At 40.7% G+C, this 23,465-nt stretch overlaps 1 protein-coding gene and 1 pseudogene across 1 annotated transcript in view; one reads left to right on the top strand and one right to left on the bottom strand.

Annotated features, from left to right (window-relative positions):
• Nucleotides 1–6,429, bottom strand: part of LOC107225344 (angiotensin-converting enzyme) — a 44,707-nt gene extending 38,278 nt beyond the window's left edge. The window contains exons 1-6 of the mRNA XM_015665775.2: nucleotides 6,187–6,429; nucleotides 5,294–5,527; nucleotides 2,421–2,579; nucleotides 2,205–2,301; nucleotides 1,621–1,764; nucleotides 1,342–1,533 (exon numbers count right to left, since the gene is read on the bottom strand). Of these exons, the coding sequence (XP_015521261.2) occupies nucleotides 1,342–1,533; nucleotides 1,621–1,764; nucleotides 2,205–2,301; nucleotides 2,421–2,579; nucleotides 5,294–5,527; nucleotides 6,187–6,246 (886 nt within the window). The 5' untranslated portion in view covers nucleotides 6,247–6,429. The remainder of the gene's footprint in view (nucleotides 1–1,341; nucleotides 1,534–1,620; nucleotides 1,765–2,204; nucleotides 2,302–2,420; nucleotides 2,580–5,293; nucleotides 5,528–6,186) is intronic.
• Nucleotides 1–23,465, top strand: part of LOC107225343 — a 28,148-nt pseudogene that overhangs the window by 1,662 nt on the left and 3,021 nt on the right.

Genomic DNA, 23,465 nt, shown 5'->3' on the forward strand with positions numbered 1-23,465 from the left:
ATAACGGATTACGTAAGGTTCGTTACACGCGTGAGATCATCATTTCAACCTCTTTTTTTCTTCAAAGGCAATGATACAAATTGCCACACTTAGGCTGACCAAAAATTAGATGAAAGAAATGCTTTTGGTGGAATTGAAAAAGAGAAAAAGAATAAATAAAAAAAATACTCGCTTCGGACAACGTCGTATAATTTGTCATCGGGCATAAAAATCTCATTATTCCTAAACGTTCGCAGCGCGATGCGATAGTGAAATATATGATCAGCTTCTGGTGATCGCTGATTGTGTCGGTTAATTGCGCGATAAGCTGTGATCGTAAATGGCGAAATTGGCATGCTTTAAAGATGTAATAAAATGGCTGATCGGATTCGCGCCTCATCGTCGGATAAAAGGCCGTTATATTTCGAGGATCCAAAGGTCAGAGATCAGATGTTTCGATTGATTCGCATTAACTCGCGAACACGATTCTAACGATAAGAATCCCCATAAATATTTCAACGGCGTGCCTTGTTTCGCTCAATTTATACCTCTTGTTTTCTTCCTCACTTGATTACGCAGTGGTTAGAGCAAATTTTCCGAATTAGATATCTCGTGAAAAATCTACATCGACTCGATTAAATCACCATTAACTTATTTCTACAGCGAATTGGACGAAAAAATTCGCCCTACATCGTCAAGTGCGTATGAATCCAATTTGGTTCTGCTGAAATTGCTGCTTTTATTTTCTTCACATGGTTCGCAGATCAGTCGAGATAATCCGGTTTTGACACCACTCGATAAAACTCCAGTGTTATCAGACACCAAAAACAAAATAATGAAAATACCGGAAGTTGTATCGGACACGATATGAATTAGACACAGTCCGATTGTAAATGAGATGTTACCTTTTCACATCTGACAAATTTTGACGAGGCTGAAGTTAGCAGCAAGAATTAGCTGCCAAATGTTTTAATGTTTATTCGGATAAAGTAGTTAAGTATGAAAATCAAAATGTAGTGAAATACCTTGAACCCCCAATACTTTTATAGAATTACGAGGACAAAAGTGAACTGCATTTTTCTAATTCCAAAAAGTCAAAAAGGTTTGGCTGCTAGTTTCAGCTTCATTAAATTTTGCTACCGATCGAGTGTTCAAATATTAATTTACTTTCTCAGTCTGTAAGAATTTATTCAATATTTCGTCGTCCAAAATCTTTCGGAATCGTTTAAATTTTCTAAATTGGCTGTGTTGAATAAATCTTGCTGTCCGTAACAGCTTCCGATCGTTTTTGGTGCCCAATATCCCTCGTGTCCCATCGAATGGTGTAAAAACGGGCTTTTCACGATCAATTCGCACTCTCACCGAGTATGTGAGACGGCAAAGGCGCCTGTCTGCTAACTTTTTCCGGACCATAAAGATCTCGCAGCTTCCTTCTGACATAGGCATGCAGCTCTTCGTAGAGCGGACGAACGCTGTTCCAGGCAGCATCGAGTTCCTGTTGAAGATCAGGGCTCTCGTAGGGAAACATCCAGTACTCAGCTGCGTTCGTAAAATCTGCGGAAAATGAAATTGGAAATATTACGCGTTTTGTTCGATCTCCGTTTACCGCGAAAACATTATCGCTATGCGTTTTTCACTGACTGTTGTAACTCGCCGCTTCGTTGTTCAGATCTACCAGCTGCTCGTAGAGATCTCGCATTTGGTTACCACTCCGTCTTCGCCATTCGATCCAAACGTACTGCAACTCGTCCCAATCTCTGCTCTTTGCCATTATTTGGGAAAGGTCTGTAGACGTGAGGGAAAATATTTAAAATTTTTTCAAAAGATGCATTGATCGAATCGTTGGTGGTAATCTGGTTCTTCACGTTCAAAATTCGAAACAAGATTGTCATCTGAATCACTCACGCATTCGAAAACATCATCAACGTGTGTATCATCATTTTTTCTCAGAATATAATTTCGCTTGAAAATTATTTGCGTAAATGGTGTATAATTTGACTACGGTGGGTTGTAATTTTAGAGAAGCAGGTTCAAAGGTCGAGGATGATTAATCGTACTCCATTCGCAAAAAATGACTTGGCGAATTTTTGCCAACGCGAGTGTCTTGTGAATCTCTTTACAAAAGCTTGAACAATGGAATCTGCTTTTTCAAAAGATATGCTAAAAAAAAAAATTAACGGATTGAAGGATTTACAATGGCTAATATGGCGAATCGTGTAACTTACCGGGATAAAGACGCAGTCCGCAGCGGAAAGGATCGTTATGGGCACAAATTGTTGCGCTGTTGTAGATCGAGAGCATGTCATTTATGACACGGTTGTACTGAGGAAGGATACAAAAAATGAGAAACGAATCACGCTCGTTTGTACTGCTGAAAACGAGCCGCATTTTTTTTTTCTTCTAATATATGCTTATTGTACGAGTATTTTTTTTCAACTCACTCTTTCCAATTGACCTGGCGGAAGTGCGGCTGGACCGACAATAGACAGGAAAGTTAGACGTCTCCTGATCGTTGGATCTCTAATACCGTTTATGTTCAACCTACTAATCAGCTGCCACGCTTGATTTTGAAACTCCGAATACAGCTGCTGCGCTTCTAGCTGAAATACAATTAAGATTTAAAAAAAAAAAAAAACGGTAAAACCGAAATGTATAGGCGTGAAATCGAAAGGATTTTTACATCGATCATCCAATGAACGGTGTATCGTTGAAGATCGTCGTCAATCATAGTATACAAAATCAATTCCACCGACATTATTCTTATACCCTGAAATATACATTTAATTTCTAACTTCGTCAATAAAATAAAAATATCAGCCATTCGAACAGCCCGGTATAATATTACAGGAATCAAAAGAACCGCGTCATCCTGATTGTACCGCATTCTGCAACGCAGTAACGAAGAGCTGGTTGCCTGACTCGCAGGCGCTTTAAAAACTGCCTAACATTATTAGGAAATGTATAATATGAGTATTGGTGTGTACAACATGTTAATTTCGCAAAGTTCCCATAAACATTCGAGCGGTAGGCAATCATTGTCACGCAATGGTTCGTCCACCTTATTTTCATCGTCACGGTCGTCTTCTTCATCGGCACGTCTCTCCATTCGGGTTGACCCAGTAGCAAGTATTATGAGAGATAAACTTGCGGGTTACTCAACTCCACAGACACGGACAACTACCGCACAATGGTATCGTATGGGAAAATTTCACGCATTACTCCCCCTCACGACTTTCCCACTTCTCAGGCGACAAGGGCACCGTCTCTACTCGTGTCATGGAAAATTTAAATCGCTATACCTACTTGCATTTGGGGCATGAAAGTGCGACTGATGTCGGCTTGATTAAAAATTGCGCAACTTGATTAATCACCTCGGTTTTTATATTACGGTAAATCAACCGCTAATTTTATCAAACGTTTGTTAACGAATCGAATTTCTATTGCATTTTTATGCCTGTAAGTAGTGACATTTTGATTTCGGCAGAAAATTTTATTGTTCCTCAGAGTTCGTCTTTTTTTTTTCAATGAAAATACAAACATTCGAATTCATGCAGGGACTTGCAGAAGAGCTTTAATACAATTTGGCGCCTTGAGTTGAATTTCATTCTACCTTTATTTGAAATTCTCTGAGAATCTTTAAAGTAGTTCACTATTTTATTTCCAGTGTTAGAAAAGATGCGGAAAATATTGTTCACGCCTGTATTGCGATCGCATTTTTTTCATCAAAGAGTGATGAATTCACAGCAGTATGAATGCAGGAATAATCATTCAGTATTATTCATCAATGAAATGAATTCTGAAGGTGTGTAATCGCGTTATTCGTCATCAAAATAGCTGATGAGTGGAATCAGAATATTACAGGTAGAGCTCTACAATTACGTCTTACAGAACTTGTCATACGTCAATTAAAACACTTTTAGCGATGCAGGTGCTGACGCGATTGCGATTGAAAAATAAAACCCTGTGCTTGGCTTCCGTGTTTCGTCGATATAAAAACAAAATAATTAACGAATATTACCGTCACGTCACAATTAATTTAATTACCCTAATGAATTGGCTTCAACAACTGCGCGATATTCATTCTAATGCCGTTTATATTACGCTCAGTGACTTTAGTCACGAGACAATTATTGATCAGTTGGTTAATAGCCTCTGCAGTTTTTTTCACCTATACTTAAAACACTCCCGATTCATTGATCGAGTTGGAAAAAAAGTTTACCGTATAACACAAGCCGATTGAAGTCTCGTAGCGTAACGTAACCGTGGCGTGAATTTAGCCACAAACACTGTTGTGTATAGGTATACGGGTTGGTAGAAGGAAAAAGAAAACATACGGAACAAAAAGAAAAAGTAAATAAATAAGTAAAAAATGAGGGTTATGAATTAGTTTCTAGGTCAGCCGACCGCGTTGTGGATTCGGGCAGAATTACCTGAGCGTGAAATCGCGGCTTTAACAACCTTTTGAAAACCTTTCTGGAGAATTTTCTACAAGTACATAACAAGTCGTAATCCCAACGTTGAACAGTAAATTACATTATTATACCCACACAAGCGTAGCGGACTCATTCGATTATGAAATTGTCATCAATTAAGAACGAGAGTAAAATATGCGTACGGAATATTTAATTCCTGAATGGATTATCTCGCTGCCGCTGCGTTGAATCATTCATGCGATCGCTGCAGTTCGCAATTGCACGCCTTTTTAAATGATCAATTCGTTAATCTGCGAATATAATAGCCGGATGAAATTTTTTGCACACAGAAAAATTTCATTTGTTAATAAATGAGTTGAGTAAAATTGTTTTTTTTTGCGGTTGAAATACAACGGTTTAAACATTGTTGGAATTACAAGAAAATATGTGGTAAAAACAGCTGAATTTCGTGTAATTATTACAGTCGTCAATACCACGTTTTTTGGTCATCGCAATATTGAATCTGTTTGATGAAATTATCGCAAACGTAACAAGAAAATATATCACGTGTGATTTACACATGATAAAAAAGAAACGGTAACACTACACGTATTTGATTTTCTGGTCAGAGGCACAAAACTGATTTACATTTTTTATACGAATCGATATCGAACGATTTTGGAATAAGAAATGAAAATAGTCAAGGACAGTAAGGTACAAACCATAATGAAAAAGTATTTTCGGTGATGCAATCGCTAATCGTCTGATAAATTCGGATATTTGCGAAATATGGAGAAACGCTTTTACCAGTTTTCGAGGCATCAGATCGAAGCCACTCGGCAAAGCGTTTTAAGACATAAGTCGGAGCTTTCGCAAGGGTGATAAGACGTCGTAACACTCACCGCCTGTGATTGCGTAAACTCGTTTACGTTAGTCTCGTAAGCCCACTGACTGGCAACGTTGTTGCTGCACTGTTGAATCCCCTGGAATTCGAGCTTCGCCAGAACGTTCCTGTAGTCCAAATTCCCGCTTCCAGCCTCGCGAATCATCGTCTGGAGCAGATCATCCCGAAGCGGGATGTCGAGTTGTGCCGAGACAGCGGAGAGAAGGGCGAACAACGCGAGTGTCAAAATGGACTGAAAATTGAGGGAAAGCCGGTCAGTTTTTTTGAAAAAATTAAAACGATTCTCCCCGACGTTTTCACGTGTGCCGGACATCGTTAGATACTGTAAAACAAGCGTCCACGCTTTCTACGTAGTTTACCCAAACTGATCGATCCTTTACGACGCGTTTCGTTCATATTTAACTCACCACATACTCGCTCTAATCGATTTTTCCAAAGTACAACCGAGGACAAGGACCTTGTCCTTTTAATAGCCCGCCAATCAGCTTTCAATCAGACTAAGCGCCCTTTTGTGTTACGTGTTGTCATTAGGTATGCTCGCGGAAATTGAAAGTGCGTAGCGGGAAAATGAATATTTTCGCGTCGAGTAAGCAATTTGTTTTTTGCTGCTGAAAATTTTCAAACTACGGTTACGACTGATTTTATTACGTATAGCGGTGAAGGTGGATCGGTCTATTTACGAAGCTAGTTTTCGCTCGCTTTTATCGTTCAGGAATTGATAATTGATGGGTTAAATTTGAATGTATAGAATCTTCCCAGGAAATTAAAAATGCACAATTGAATCACGAATTGTCCGATTCAAATTGTCGGCGCAATTCCATATCTGTCTTCGGTAATTTTTTACTTTGATACAATTCTAGATGTCCAGATGTCGCTGGTTCGAAAACTTACAAAAATCGTGCTTCCTTGTCGAACAACAGCAACAACGACCGGCCTGCGAAGTATTTCCATGACGTTTGTACGGATGAATGGATCAGAATCTCAAATCGAATGAACCGCGATCCATTAAAACCAAAACCGAAGCCTTGGGAGGTTCGAAATACCAGTGGTACTGAAAATTGTCGAAACTAATTGTAAGTTGTCGAATGGCGACCACGTTGGTCTTTACTCGTAATGATACTGAACTCGAGGTAAGCCTGCATGTATTCATTTATCCCAGCTAGTTTGAACAACACAAGAGGTCATTCATGGAGTGGGGATATTGTTCTACGTCTGTCTGTCGAGTTTGTGTGCTGCACCGTCAACAGCGGGAGACACCCAGGCCAACACATAAAAAAGACAAACCATACCGACTTCCAGGGGCTTTCGAGAAGGTGGGAAGGCAGCGACGGACGGAAGGAAGGACTTGCGACACTCGTTCCCACGATGATAGCCAACGTCGTTGTGGCTCAATGAGGCCTCCACTGGAGTGCATGCATGCATGCGCAATAATGTTGTGCGCTTAAAAATTCCCCATTTCAAGAAACTTTTTGCCGATTTCCTTTCGCGATGGTAGTTGATAATTCGACGGTCGAAGCTTCCTCCTATTATATTGGTCTCGTGGTAACACCGTTGAACTAAACAAGGCGAAGAACTCAAGTTCGAACGATCGATGCGATTTTGATAAATTCGTGAATTTACACGGTAAACGAGCATGTTTCAAGTTGTAATGGAGTGTAATTTTGAATATTCTGATCTTGACCTTTCCAACTATGGTGACCCCCCGGTCTGGGCTTGGTATTGTTTGTAATTGGTACCGTGGCAATTAATTCTAGCCCGGAATGAGATGACAGGGCTGGTTCACCGAGTCGGTATGAAGAGTCACGTTTCAAAGACACTTCGCGGGCGCGGCCTGAGAAGTAATCACTTTGTTGACATTGCGCTCGAAATGGGTGGATGCACGTCTCGGGTCTCACGCTGTTGCAGAAGTGTAGCAGGTGCTCTGAGGGATTTGAAGGACGTCAAGGATGAAAAACGAGAAATCAATGCTGAACGGGATTCTCTTTATACGTTAAATAGAAATTCCTTGATCTGGTACAGTCCTCAACTATTTTCATTTTTTACCACAACCGAGTAAATATACTTCTCGACACGTTATGAAAACTATATTAGTAGCTGTGATTAGAAACATCTACCGGTGTTATTATTTATTTTATTTTTTTTTTTCTATCACACTTACCGGTACTTTATTTTTTTTTTCCAACTATTGCGACATTTTCACGTGTTTTCGCGACAATGAATTGACGCTGAGGCTTATTTCACTGAATAAGTGTAATAAATCTGATGTTGCAATTACTAGAAGATATAGCAACGACAGCTGTTATCATACTAAATAGTTACTTGCACCATATTGTTTTTTAATTATTCCAAAGATATTTAATCCATTGTCAGTGCCTATTTTACTACACTGAGAGAAATTTTTTATTCCGGTTACCGCTCAGTCCTTAACTATTTTCAATTTTTACCACAATCGAAAAACATCGTTCTAGGTAGAAAATGAAAATTAGTTTTCTAGCTATTACCAAAAAGTCTAGTATCCGTTACTATTCTTTCTTATTACGATCGCTGTTACAATATTTTCTTGCAACTGTTGCGAATATTTAATGCCTGCGCAACGATAAATCGACGTTAAAGCCTTGTTTAACTAAAAAAGTTGAGTAAAGCTCAGAAACTGATTTTGCGTTTCAATAACCAAAAAGGGGTCGACGATAGCGTAAAATGGTTAGGCGTAGCTCGTTTTTTTTAATTCCAACAATATTCAAACAGTTTTTTTAACGACACCTGTTTTACTAAATTTTTTTAATTACTCTAACAATTGAAATTTTTCTCAGTGTAGAATATTCTAATCCCTAGGTATACGATAAATTACATTTTCTCTGGAATCGTAAGAATTATCCAACTTCCAAAACAAAGAAATTCGATTTTTATTTTAGCATCTTATCAATGAATTTCTGTCAAATTGATATTCGTCTTCTTCCGTTGACCAAATATCCAATTGCAATGGCGCTATTTTCTCGTGACTGCTTTGTCACTTTTGTTCACACTCGTCGTTATTAGGTAACATCGCAGATTTATAAATAGTCATCAGCTGCAAGCAGTAGATGAACGAGAGCCTCATTCACCTTGTGCATTTTCCTACTAATTCACCTTCCGGTCTGTCTGGATGCCTCGTGCCGATTAAGCTGCGGGGAAAAAGCGAGCCGAAAACAAAAATGGAAAATTAAAATGCAGGACGATTTGTTCACTTGGAGGCGATTTATGTAACGCATGGCGGCGTAATTATTATACGAGTGGGGATAATTGTATTGAATTTAAACCGGACCGTATTTTCGAGAATGTAAAGGAAAAAAAAAACAAAAACCTTTTGTAAAAACATTTCGGATATAATAGCCACTTGTCAAAAATGATGCATTATATACCGCTCGCTGACTACCTTTCGTCCAGAATCACAATCACCTGCCGCTTCTATGACCCTCTCGACTATGTGCGCAGCGATGCATCGCTGAAAAAGGATATCGCGTAACGAATCTGCACATGTGCACTATACGCTTCGGAGAAAATTATTTCTACAGAATTTAACGCGTATTTCTAAACTCCTTGAACAATATTCAGTCACATTTGGTAGAAATTCTCTTCAAAAAGGTCTTGAATAAATTTCATTCCACTAAAGTTGAGTTCATTCTCACGATATTGGTTTTTATCAACCAAGCATTGTTCTCAGTCCCGTTAAAAATCCATCGATATTATCGAGTAGGTCGAAATACCGTCGATTATAAGAAATCGAGTTGGGTTATATGCAAAAGAATAGATTAATTTCAACGAACACGAACGCTAAAGCCGCGCCCAAACCTGATAATTGAGGAATAAACGTCGCCGTAGAAAAAGATTCCCACAATAAACTGCATGTACTTTATGAGAGATTATAATTAAAAAAAAAATAATAAAAAATAGGCAGGTATTATGGCACCTACCATGAGCACATTATACACGAATACGAGAACGTGACCGGCTCTAAGAACACGCGTCAAAGGTGTTAGTGTGACTGTGTAAGGCACACACGACGATTTCAGTACGGTCTCGCCTTGCTGGCCCTGGAGGACCTTGAGTCGTCGTAACAATGCTCTTACGTGCATTACGCCGCGGTTTTGCGTAACGATATACTAACTAGACTCGAAAGACATACATCGGAAACATCCAGATGCGAAAGATTTTTCTCTCAACGATTTTCTCGGATCCCTGAAGCGAAGCGCATTTTTCCTTCATCGAATCCAGGCGGGAAGTCGATTGGGAACCATAGAAAAAAATTGGGCTAAACTTGGTTGAAATAGAGGAGTTTCAACTAGTCTCGTTTTTAAAGCTTCGCGCGTTGTACATGCGAGTAAAGTTTTTCCGAGGTCCTGCAGGAGACGGCGAAGACAATGCCAATCTCGTTTTCTCTAGACAAATTGGGAGACTCCAATCTCACGCTTGGCGCGTTGATTTGATAGCGAGTTCAAGAGCGCGTGCGATAAATAAAACGAGGTGCAAGAAGTACCGTCGTCTATTTCTACCGTATACGTGTATAATACGAGTGGTGTGTCTTAGATGTTTGTAATATATTTTGGGACTGCGTAGATAGGCTGAAACCCGAGTCATTAATTAGGCGAACGCGTGTCGGAGGCATATTCACAGATATTAACAAAGCAAGGCTTATTTTGTGAAAATTTTTCTTAAAGAAAGACCGGCCTTGTTCGTTGCCCCCTTTACGCGTCACGGGCCAAATCCTGCTACGTGACTCCGCAGAGTACAAACATCGGAGTTTCATTCTATGCTCGAATCGCGTTGCAACAAAACAAGAAATAATTTATAATTTCGCGAATAAGGATATAAAACTCCTACCGCGTGATGCTTAATTAGATATTTCATTTCGTATGTATAATAAGCCGCCCACGGAAAGTACCTCGTTAATTTTTCTTTGAATATCGCGAACTTTTGTTTATGTTTATTTATTTTGTTTCAGTTTATTATACCTGCTCGATTTATCGTGGGAACGACTTTTGCGCGTTTATTAATGGCGATGCAATATAATTGAAGCCTGTTGAATAGATGCAGCGTAGTAATACGGCGAAAAGATGACGATTATTATGCGGCTGTTGATCATGGCCGTGATCGAGATCTTATTGCCGCTACCCGATGATCACACGGATCGATCTTGCAACCGTGATCCTGCTATTCAAATTCATTACCATAAGAAAATCGAGAAAACAATCCGCATTCGCCTGTTCGTTCGTTCATGTGACGTTGTTGTAAATCTTCCACCTCGGGAATTATCCTCGTCAATTTCTCGGCTCGAAGGAGCCTCGCCTTTAATCAAGTCTGTTATGTACGTTACGTCTATAGAAATTGCGTTTTATGTACCAACGCAGTAAATCGTACCTCGCAATTTACAGGATTTAAAATAAGAGAGACGATTATTTGTCACTGGTATCATCAAATTCCCTCGTTTCAACCAATAAGCGATATCAAATTACGCCACAAAAATGCGATAATCAATTAAATAAATTTTTCTCACACCCTCTAACTTGGCTTTAAATCGCCAGATTCATCCAACAATGCTTGCGAGATTTTCGAGATCTGATCGACGTCACCGACTTTTAAAGGCTGTATATCTGCCTGAACGACATGTCACACTGGATGATCTCGGTGATCCGTGCGATTGCGATCTCCTCCGTTCTTCAAACTTCATTGGGTTTTCGAAAGCACAGATGTCACAACTCCAAAGGGTCGTGTTCTTACACCTCTGGTACAGAAGAGCGCAGAATACGCAGGAGCGAGTCGGTTTCAAAGGACATGGAACAGTTGGCGAAGGGTCCTGTAACTCCAGACGTGGTAAGAACCAATGTGGAACCTAAAAGCAAGCTATGGACACTCTACCATTTCACGGATGAATTATTCATCGAGCTTGGACCAAACTGAAGCCAATATAATAATGATTTCCACTAAAGTGATGTTATAGAATATTTTATATTATCACTGAAGTAGCTGGTAACTCAGTTTTCGTGGCGACCTCTGGTGATTGATAACAATTTTACCCAAGCCCCTCTTGACCATTTCATGAATTACTTTTATATTGTAATTTTTAGCTGTTGGTATAGCGGCGATGCACGTACAAATTTTTTGATTCGTGCTATTCAATCCGTGAGTAATTTCATCTTGAAAGTTGGCACCGGAAGGCATCACTTGAAATCAAGAATGCCAGGGAAAAAATGTGTTCTGCACTTTTGTTCCATTCTTGTGGTATCGCTTTGGTCCAAACCTCTTGAATAACGTGTGAAGGGAAGTAGTAAGTGCCCGTACCCTGCCCAAAAGTAAACAGACATCGAGATAAGTTATGGGTGAATTCAGTTTCTAGAACTGATGAACAACCTGAGTGCTGTCGAGTATCACAGGAACGCTGTAGCGCAGTGGGAATTCGAAAGCAACATCACTGAGACGACGAGGACCAAGGCGGTGAGCCCTTACTGCAAATTTCAACCACAGTTTTAGAGCTTCGCAATAATTTTTTTAGCTCAGGTCATCCGCCCGACTTGCCAAGTTTCAAAAAATCGTTTGGAAAGCTGCTGCGAAATACGATTGGCGGAATTTTAACGGCACGTCAAGGATGAAAAGACAGCTTCAAATGATCTCAGTGCTTGGAAGCGCCGTTTTATCCGACGACAAGTTCAAGCAGGTAAATAGGCAGCGTGCGGGTGAGAGTGGGCCGCCAGTTCGTCAGATCCTGTCACAAAAATTTCCGAATCGGTATTCAGCTGGACGAGGTGATAAATAAAATGGAATCAATCTACAGCACTGCGACGATAGAACCTTACGTGAAAATGGACGATTCTTCGAAGTCGAAAAGGCTGCGAAGAAGTGGAAAACGAAGATTGCGACTAGAGCCAGGTGAGTTGAGCTTTTTTACTATTAGCAGAAGATTGATCGACTAATTAATCTCAGACCTGGTGAAAATTATGGCGGAAAGTAAGGACGTCGATGAGCTTGCGTACGTTTGGAAAGCCTGGCGGGATGCGACGGGTAAAAGGATGAGGAACGACTACATCGTCTACGTTGGACTGATGAAAGAAATCGCCAAGTTGAACAGTACGAGTTCGCTGAGGCGTTGGCAGCTTCTCGTTATCCAGTCACTTCAATGGAAGCGTGTTAATTGATTGAAGGAGGTACCTCGGTAGATTCAAGTAATCTTGTTGCAGATTTTTCATCCGTTACTCGGTACTGGACCTATCCCTACGAGGATCCGAATTTTGAAAGGACGATATTCGACATCTGGCAAGAGGTGAAACCTTTTTATCTACAACTTCACGCCTACGTCAGAAACCGACTTAGGGCCAAGTACGGAACTGAGGTTATTCCTGAGAGCGGGTACATCCCAGCTCATGTCTTTGGTTAGTCGAATTCCAAAGTTAAGGAATTTTTTGTGACATGCGCTGATGTGAAAATCGAATAGAGCACATTTTGCGATCCCTTTTTTACCAGAGAAATGTATTTTGTACAGTTTTCATTCTTTTGAAAGCCTTTCCAAAACCTTGTTTCAAGTCACAAAGTTAATGTCGAAGTCGATTTGAGCAGATTTGTTTTTTTTTTAACACAGCTTCGATCAATTGCAATCCTATAACGTATGTGATTTATTCAGGCGATATGTGGACCCAGTCTTGGGTTCATTTGAACAAAGAAACGATGCCGTATCCTGATCACGCTATTCCGGACATGACGAACAGGCTGAAGCTCAACGTATGATCGTAAATCACAAATGACATTATCAAATTTACGAGTGTCTCTTCCTTCTTCTTGCAGAACTTCACAAAGATGGAGTTCTTCAAGCTGTCCGAGGACTTTTTCCGGTCCCTGGGTTTCCCAAAACTGCCAGAAACGTTCTGGCAGAATTCAATCATCGAACGTCCAGCCAACAACAAGACTGAACTGGTTTGTCACGGGTCAGCATGGGACATGTACGACGGAAGGGATTTCAGGTAAGGAAACACGAGATTCATAGGATTCAGAGTATCGCACTCGAGTCTGTGAACCACTTGGAACCCTGATCCAGGATCAAGATGTGCACCGAAGTAACCTACGATGATCTGGTGATCGTTCATCACGAGATGGGTCACGTTCAGTACTACATCCAGTACAGAGACCAGCCGATCGTTTTCAGAGAAGGAGCCAATCCTGGTGAAGCTTTTTCCGGTCACCGCTGCAACATGATGAATAACGCTGCAGCTTGAAAATTTTACCATTTACCACTTTTCGCAGGGTTTCACGAGGCGATCGGTGACACAATAGCGCTGTCGGTTTCCTCCTTGCCTCACGCCTGCGGCCTGGGCCTCGTTGACAACGCTGACTATCAGCCCATGACGGACATAAACTATTTGTACTTGATTGCGCTTCAGAAGATCGCTTTCCTCCCATTTGCCTACTGCGTCGACAAGTGGCGTTGGACCGTTTTCACCGATGAAGTTACGCCCGAGATGTACAACAGCCTTTGGTGGAAGTTCAGGCACGTTTTATCGTCAGGAAATAAGTTCAAAACCACTTTTCTCAAAAGTGTCTTCAATTTGGGATCTTGAATAGCTTCGTCTTTCTTCTTTTCGCTCCCAATTCCCATTTCATTCGGTTTTCCGTTCTTCCGAATTTTCAGGGCTGAAATCCAGGGCATCGAGCCTCCGGTTAATCGTGACGAGACCGACTTCGACCCTGGAGCTAAGTATCACGTGGCTGCCAACGTGCCGTACATAAGGTGGATCTGCGGATGATGTTCATCAGCTAATGAAAGAGGAACTTGCATTAAAAAATGTGAAACTGCTTCCAGGTACTTCGTCAGTTTCATCATACAGTTCCAGTTCCATGAGGCACTCTGCCTCAACGCTGGTCAGTACGACCCAAACGATCCGAGCAGGCCTCTTCATCGATGCGATATTTACGGCAGCAGGGAAGCAGGGATAGCGATGCGGTCAGTATAGGGATACAATCGATGAATCTCAGTATCCAGGCGCTCCAATCAAGGGATCCATTAGGATCGACTGCCGTTTAAAGTTGCAGCAGCTCCTGAGCACGGTCCTTCGAAGTTCATTGAATGGACTCAACTTTGTTCTTCAAATGACGAGTAGATTGTTCTTTGCGCATTGTAATTTTCAGGCAAATGATGAAGCTCGGATCCAGTCTGCCTTGGCAGGATACGATGGAGCGTTTCACTGGAAGCCGCGTGATGCGGACCGAGGGAATAACGGCCTACTTTCGCCCTCTGTACAACTGGCTTAAACAAGAAAACTCTCGAACCAGAGAACCAGTTGGATTCTGAAGTGAGAGAATGTTCTCTCGCGTTGCTTTATCGACCACCGACAGCTTCGACTCTTGGACGGTAAAGCAGTTTGGATTAAAATATAGTAGCGATTGTTGGTAGCCTGAGTTTGTCGATCACCTGTTGCCACTCACAAATAAAGACAGACTTCTCTCTGATGATCAAGAACATAACAACGCCTGGCGCTTGCGAGAGAGAAACAATAAAAACTACGAGAATATTTCCCTTGGTACTCAAAGTCTTAAATTTGATGACATAACCGGGTATGGTGATTTTTTTTTTTTTTTTTCGTCTATAAAAATTGGAAAGATTGACAATTTTGAATATTATTTACACTCACATCGTCGCATCCCTGATCCCGAGGTGATTTTAATACCGTTCCAATTGCTAATTGCGATAAGAGATTTTGTCAGAGGTAACAGACGCGATCCGTGTGTTGCTTCACAGTCCCTTCTGAGAGGAAAAAAAAATTTACACTCGAGGTTGAAGCCTACGTGACTGAGCACACCTGATCTCAGGCCTTTAGTCGAAACAGAAGTGTTTCAACCTTCCACAATGGATAGTGTGACACGTTTGTAATTCGAAATAGCCGACTTCTCCATAAGCGTTCCGCGTACCCGATGGACCATGAGGTCCTAAATTGGGCCGGTTGTTTAATCAATTTCCAGCACGTTAGATCCGCTAAATTACGACTGTTTTCCTCATAAAAATTGGAATGCGTTGCCGAAACCGGTCAAGTGACCGGAGTTAAGTTCGCCCCAGTTCATCGCGTCGTTTTCGTTATATTATTTATATCAATTCGTCATTCCTACGCTTCGCAACTTCTCTACGTGCATGGATACCTGATCACCCATTTTTTTTTTTTTTTTTTTTTTTTTGCGAAAGGCGCGAAGAACCGACGTGGTCTAAGGTTCAATCCCGCTCAAGTTCACCAACTATCGAGTCTACTTCCGTGGAAAAAACTTCTCGTTCACGAGTCCGAGAGGCGTGTCGTACGTTGTATTACATACTCGGATCCAAGGATAGACCGGTTAGACTAAACGCGGCTACCTTGCGAGGGTAAAAGTGCTCACCCAGGTTCAAGATACCAACGGACAATCTGTCTAATCGCTAACAGCCATCGCCTTGAGAGTCGTATCTTTTTTCAGAAGCTTGAATCGACGTTTTGGAGAACGCATGGCTAACTAGAAACCGACGAACATGTGGGTTGAGAAATTTGTAGGCACGTTACATGCACACGCGTAATAATTTCAGCAGCAAGAAGCCGGGTTGCATCACTGAGAAATCGGTTAGGCTGGCTGTGGCAGATCAAGCTCGGTGTTAATAATAAAGTGTCCGTAAATTCACTCACATTATACCGTTAATACGCTGCAACTCGCCTGTTTAATTGCATCTTACGACGTCGATGGTTCATTTATATAACCCGCACCTCTCCAAGCCGCGATAATAAAACAGAAACTAACTCCGATGCACCAGAAGAAAAACCCGCGATCGTTCATCTCCGAACGATTATCATAGCTCACGGATGAAATCAAATGGATTCGAGACCACCGATGATGGAATAATTAACCGCCTTAAAGTAACCTCGTTTTTTTTTTTTTTTTTTACTTGCCTGGTGGATTGGTCGATGACCTGGAATCATCGACCTCAAGGTGACTCGATCGAATATCAGAACAGCGGGGTGTAGCCGAGATAATTTCGACCGGATGACGTGAATCGGTCCGGCTTCAGGGTCCGCATTAATATCGTTAATTTCTGCCGGATTATATACCAATCTGATTAATCACCCACGATCGGTTAGCGCGAAATTCAAAACACGTAACCCGATTAAAGCCCTCCGGTAATTATTTAAACCAGCGATAATGCGAGGGTGATGACCGGCCCTGAGACAGAACACCGTCTGAAAACTGGTCCAACACAAGGTTGCGACAATGCAATGGTTAGGTTGGACTGTGTGTCCGGTTCCTTTCGTTCTTTCGACATCCGGCTTTGACTCGCGTAAGGATACGCGGGTATATGGTGATGTTAATTTATTCCACAAGGAAGTCGAGCATCAGAATAATACCATGCCTGTGTCTAAATTTGTTTCTGCAATGCGAATGTATCCTGTACGAGTAATAACAATCAAACCGACCAACATCGTTCACGATATGTAATTATTATTCGGCTAAATAATCAATTAAGTTACTCTCCGGATACGTACGTGTTGATAAACAGCAATTAACAGACATGAATAATTGTCGGGTCGTTATTATTCATCACTAATCGGTCGAAGGTGATCCTGATTGTTGTTATATCGATCAACCGAAAGAATGAACAAATTGATTACTCGTTTGATTGTCATATCGTAACACTTTATACTGTGACCAACAATTTATCCGTTCACCTAACACGTCGCGGTAATAAATTTTTATCCCCAATGATAACAATTCAAACACCCAGTCTATTTTACGGTGGTTCTGCGAACATGCGAGCCTGCGGGACTTTATTCTACCGATTAATTATCATTCATCTCGTTTGTAGTTTAACCGGTTGTCGGACAATGGTGAAGCGCTGTTTGTGTAAAAACAAAAAACAAAAAAAAATTGTTCACACAACTGCAGGTACAATACTGCATTATATTCTAACTAAGCGTGTTGTTACCGCCTTTGTCCGTACATTTACAGCTGTTAACTGCAGGCTCACGTGCTTGCCAACTACCGTTGGATACTTGTAGTATTATTTGCTCCTTAAACAGGATGTGGAGTGCCGAGCGTGTGTGAGGTACCTTTTTATCCTCCTTCTACATGCGGGAATTTTTAACATACTTTGGTTTGTTTTTCGGAGTTTTTCGCGACGCAGGTTTACTTTTTTCCTATAAAATGGGAGAAAATTATTACAGGTATATACCGTGCATGTATATATAATATAAAGCTTCGAATCGGCCGGGTAACGCGAAATCGATGTTTAATTATTCTACTTCACTGTTGCGGCACGAACGATTACAGCCAACGATACGTTATGTCATTCTAACATAATACTTCACGTAGAAATATGTATATTTGTATGTACACACAGGGTTGGGACTTAGCCAGCTGAGTACTAACTCCGGGCTTTCTATGCTCCGATTCACGCCGCACGACTAGTTATAGGTTTGAGGCTATTCAGGTATTCCAGTCTCCGACTACCTGTTGGGGTTACATCGATAGAAACTCATTAAAAATTTACTCACAGCTGGCAAATCGCTGCTGCCATTGTGAGACAATAGATTCTTTCTAATTTTAATTCGATACTTTTCACCGCGTTTCTATTCCGTCGATGATCGTTTCGAAACGCGCCTGATGGTGAAAATTCGAACGCACTGTAACCGGTTGCTGCGCAATTTTTTCGCTTCTTTTTTTCTTTTTCAAACAAACTCGAGCCGTGTTTGAACAATCCTTGGAAACCCTCGCCAGTTAACCACTCCAGACACTTTGAATATTGAGCAAGAAAGCGATCCTGGAATATTAAAATTCGTAGAAACACTTATCGCGTCCGATATTAGATGAACGTAGAAAAATATTAGACGTAATGTTGAAGACAAGTAGGTAACGCTTCTTTTTCTATTCCTTTCTTTTTTCTTTTTTTGCATTCTCCCGTTTTAACGACACAACTTTGCGAACGGAAATGCATTTCGCAATTACAGAGAACGCGCTGTTTTAGATTCTATTCAATAACGACAAACGTGAAAATCGTTATCGCAGCCATGACGTGGTGACGATAAATCAAACACGTGTGTGTACAGGGCCAGTTTTATGCCACGTCGTTAAATCCTTCCTGCAGCATGGTGTGCAAAGGCAGAAACTAATTGAGCTATAAGTTGTCACGCACGAATTGTGTGCGGTTTCATTTAATTTCGCAAGTTTCCGAAGCGCGAACACAATGAGAGAAGAGGAGCGAGATGAAAGAGGCTGCGGGTCAAAAACGCAGTAGTGGGAAGTTGGTTCAAATAATACGAAATTTACATTAAATTTTCGCCATACAGCGAGTGGTTGACACAGAAGATGAAAGGATGAAAAAAGTTTGATTAGAATATCGAAAGTGCAGCGCTCTTGGTAACAGGTTAAAAAAAAAACAAACAAAAACAATCAACAACGAATATTATTAATAAAAGAAGGAAAAAATGAAAGAAAGCAAATAATAAACAAACAAAACTCGAACTCGTGACTGGCAATGAAAATGAAACTTGTCGCTAAAAAAAAAAAGTGATACGAACAATTTCTCAACGACTCACTCACGTCTTGCCCACGCGCCAAAGAATTATTATTACACGCTGTACATGATCACACAAGTATTTCTATTTTTATGCAACGGTAATACCTTTATAGTTATATTCGTTTATAGACTACCGGCTTATACCAGCCGACTGTTATTATAATGATCGTTTCTATACTGCAACAGATTGAATTTCTTCGGTTGAAACCTGGAATTGCAATTAATTTTTTGTTTATTTTTTTTTTTTCATACAATTTTCTCAACGTTTCTCGTTACTGTCCAGTGTTTGCGGTAAAAAAAGTTATCAGAGAATGATAAGTGCCCGACAATATCGTAATTTAATTGTTTCGAAGTCCATGAAATCTATACTTGATAAAGTTTGATGAAACTTTCTTCCGAAATTTATGTAGACTAAAATTCGAATGGCATTAGTCTGGATTATTTGCAGCTTTACAAATCGTTTCTGTAATTTCAATACAATAAGAAAAACTTCGATCAAGATCACCGTTAGTTAGTTAGTTGTAATATTCGTATTAAAATTCTTAAAGAAATTATCGACACCCGGCATCGTTGAAAATAGATCGCGTGAAATTTTTCTGTAAAAACTGTCACCAATTATTACATCACACATCGTGTGCAGGTAATACAGATTGTCGTAAGAGGCAGAATCGGTTGATTTACGAGGCAGGATCTGTGCCCGGTTGTCGCGGTACTAAAATCCCGAAATTGTCTCGATTTCTTCAACGGATACACGTGTGTATATATATATATATATATAAGTACACATGCGGCTAACGAATCTAACAGTATACGTATAACGGAGAAAGGAATTGCCACACGAGGTTAGATACGCCTCGAATATTGTAATCAATCAAGTCATTACGTGGCATTGTTTGAAATTCGGGTGTAATTTTCTATTCCCTCGTTAAAAAAAAAAAAGAAGCAGCAGAGAGAAAATCAGAAAAACCTCAGATTGATGACTATTTGAGAAAAATTATGATTTTTAGAGAAGTTAGACGGAATTGGTAAATGAATACATAGTGTAAATAAAAAAAAAAAATCGTTTTTAAGTGTAAATATTGAGAAATTGAATTTTTTTTCCTCTGAAACGATTTCGAGTTTACAGAGATCGGATTCGTAATCTCGTCCGAAGGCCAAGGATCGACAGACTGTGCACAGCGATCGGCTATCGATCGTACGTGTCCGGCGTTCAGTCTGAATGGAGAATCCGAGCTGTCGAGTTGGCCAAGTCACCTCGTATAATCGGAAAGAGACTAGAAAGGCTAAGTGCAAGGCTGCTGATCTCGATTAGCAGAGACCAGGGACCAAAATCACCGTCTAAAACTGGGCCCAACAGCAACACAGTTCCGAATTTCAATTAGAAGCGAGACGCGACGGCGCGATCGGATCGAATCGATCGATATTAATTGCCGCGTTTCACCTTCTGCAAAATCCTCGATCAGGTGTACCATACCTAGAACGCGATACGCGTGATCCGATCTCGGCCTTCGTTGATCGCTCATTAAACCTGGATCGGACTAATTGGCCGATCGAGTAAATTGTCTCCGCGACTCGCTCACCCGGTACAAACAATTCATTATACAAAATCCGCTCCTCAAAAGTATCGTCCGTCAAGGATCTACCCTAGATCGTTTACCGATTTTTCCCAACACCAAGGAAATTCGAAACTTTTCCGTTATGCCGGAGTGCCGATCTTGCCAGCTGATCGATCAGGTAGATCAATGCAAAAGTATGGACAAAAAAAAATCGGCAATTGCAGATCGAATAATGCAGCAAATCGGCGTAATTACGTCCGTGATCAATAGCGTGAAAACCTTCCAGCAGCTGCATTGGTCAGCCCTTGATATGACGGAATGCGTTGAACGATTTATGGAAATCGTTTGATAATTTTCAACGTACATAGTTGCGTGTGTCTCTAAAGTGCGTGCAACTGGGTACGTAATTACTTTTCTACGGCTCGAGGAAGAGGAAATTGTTTTTCTGGAACAGCTGATCGATCCGTTAATGGGCTTATTAGCGTTTTACACGTCGTAAATGTTGCGGCAACTTTTTACCCGGCACCTTGGAGCGACGTTAAGTATGAAAGGCCACGGATATAATAAATGCATTACGCCAAACGCGTAGGTGTATCCTAGCTCTTCCATTTGTATCCGTTTCCCGTTTTATTTTTTATTTTTTTTTTTTTTTCTCCTCTACATAAATATCACACCTATTTAAAAGAATAAATTTACCGAACGAAGGACCTTACGATCGGTGATTCCGTGTGAAAAACGTTCTAATTAACTTGCCGATAATTCATACGTATGCAAATGTAACGCTAATGTCCCACATCTTGGCCTTCGTTGTTGATATTCTCCGCGAGTTACTCGGATTCCGGAAGCTGGTATTCCGCGTGTCTCATAAAATACAAAAATTTCTGTATAATCTAAACGTCAATCAACGTCGTAACAATATACGGTAGTTACGCCTATACTTTAACTCGGCAGGGGGGGGGGGGAGGGGGGAGGAATTAAACACCCGGGTACGAATGCGTCGCACGGTACGGAATACACGTCACAACCGGAAACCGTCGGTTCTCCAACTTCCGACCGACGACAAAAGATTGAGTACACGGACTTTGCCGAGTTACAAAGTAGGCAATGATCACGTAATACCGACCGATGGTAATTGCCAACGAGATTAACTCTTGCGACGGAATTTCATGGGAGAAAATTGTAGTGGGAATTGATTATCCAGACGCGATTACAGCCGTCTCAGGCATTGTCTTGTCGAATCGGACGGATTCCGGCAATCGATAGATCGTTACGATTACGAAGCGTAATATAACGAAAAATTGCAGTGTAGACGATTACCGATATCTTTGCCATTGCCACTGACTCACTCCGGCTGTTGCAGGCTTCTAACTGGTTCAAGATCAGTGGGTGAGTTTATTGGACTCGTTTCGTTATCGATGTATTACATTTTACACGCACAGACGCACGGAGACAAGGAGCTCCGGCGATTCTTTCGTCACCTGGTGTGATCGGCGTCAAGGAAAGAGTCAATTTAGAGGCAATAAAAACGGCAGAGAAACCATCGAAATCAGGGTCCGAGTACGATTAATTTTTTTCTACCTCAGGACTGGAAGTTGAGAACACTTTTAGCCGGCGCGATTTAAACAGATGCGAGAAGAAGAAATCGGCTGACTAGTTATTCAAATTCTGTCATAATACATATTATACATGAATCATTAGGTAATTAATTGAACGAGCCAAGAGCCCGGAGGTATTTAGGTATAGTCAGCTGTTCGCTGATTATCGAATCCTGCCTGTTAATTAGTAACGATTTTCGACGGCGTTTAAGCCTCTCGATCATAATTTCATCGCCCGGTTAAATTCTTGCGTCAATGTTCAATCATCTTTGCGTATTTTACTTACGTTTCGTTAGGATCGCACGAGACTACGCAGGTAAAATTTTGTCGAGTCGGCTCGAGAGCTGCGTGAATGTGATTGATATTCGGGATTTATAGCTCTATTAACACTCTCGACTTTTGTGCAACACGAGCAAACAGGCAGTTTCGAGTGTCAGTGATAGCGGAGACCGCGTGATACTTGAGATCTCGAGTGAGAGACTCGGAGCGTTTGAATCCTTGACGAGTAACGCGAAATAAGAAAACGAAAAAATAAATAAATAAATAAATGAGGAACGAGGTGTGGGAGAAAAGAAGCGTTTTTTTTCACCAATATTGGGAAACCGATCGCGGACAGGTATATTATAATAATAACCAATAAGATTTGTACAAATATTGCACAAGGATTAATGAAAATCGTCGTTAATTATCGGGCTAAGGCTAAGTGTATTTCTTATTTTTTTTTTTGCTTTTTCTTATCTTTTATTTCTTCCCGCGATTCATTCGCGTTGAAATAATTTTCGCCTGGTGATTTTAAAAACGTTTCATTGTCTCTCGGTAATTCACTCCGAACACTTTCCATGGACATATCGTGCAGTAAGGCAAACCCTGAGCGATTTGGATGGTAAAAAATCGCGAAAGGATAATAACACTAGGCGAACCTTGCTGATGGCGATCCTTATCATTGTGCAAAAAATCCTTCAGTCAAGGATTCGGCGATAAAATCGCGTCTATTGTAGCTACGGAAGTGATGCAGAAGCAGTTTTGTTCCTTGCATTTGTTCGGTGAAATTAATCGCGGCTATTGGAAAAGAGAATAGTAAAAAAAAAACCAAAAAAAAAAAAAAAAGAAAAGAAAAGAAAAACCGATCAGGCCGACATCGATCGCTTCCGTACTATTCGCCAAAATTCTAAATTATGCTCTACGAGTGACGCAACTGATCGATAATATTTTCAACTCGTTAATCGATTGATTATTGATTAATGTTTTTTTGTTTTTTTTTTTCTTATTATTATTTATACGATTAATGTTGTACTACACGCATTATCGACGAAATGTGACGATGACGCCCCGATAAGCTACCGTTTTACATGGTAAATCGGTGGGCGAAGCCTAAGTCGAGGCCAAGGCCTGTCTGTACGTGTATAAAAAAAATGTGTCATTATGGGTGTATTTTCTTTCACGTTACAATAACATTCGAAAATTTTGCGCAATTTC

Source organism: Neodiprion lecontei, chromosome 4 (assembly GCF_021901455.1).
Source record: "Neodiprion lecontei isolate iyNeoLeco1 chromosome 4, iyNeoLeco1.1, whole genome shotgun sequence".
Classification (NCBI taxonomy): domain Eukaryota; kingdom Metazoa; phylum Arthropoda; class Insecta; order Hymenoptera; family Diprionidae; genus Neodiprion; species Neodiprion lecontei.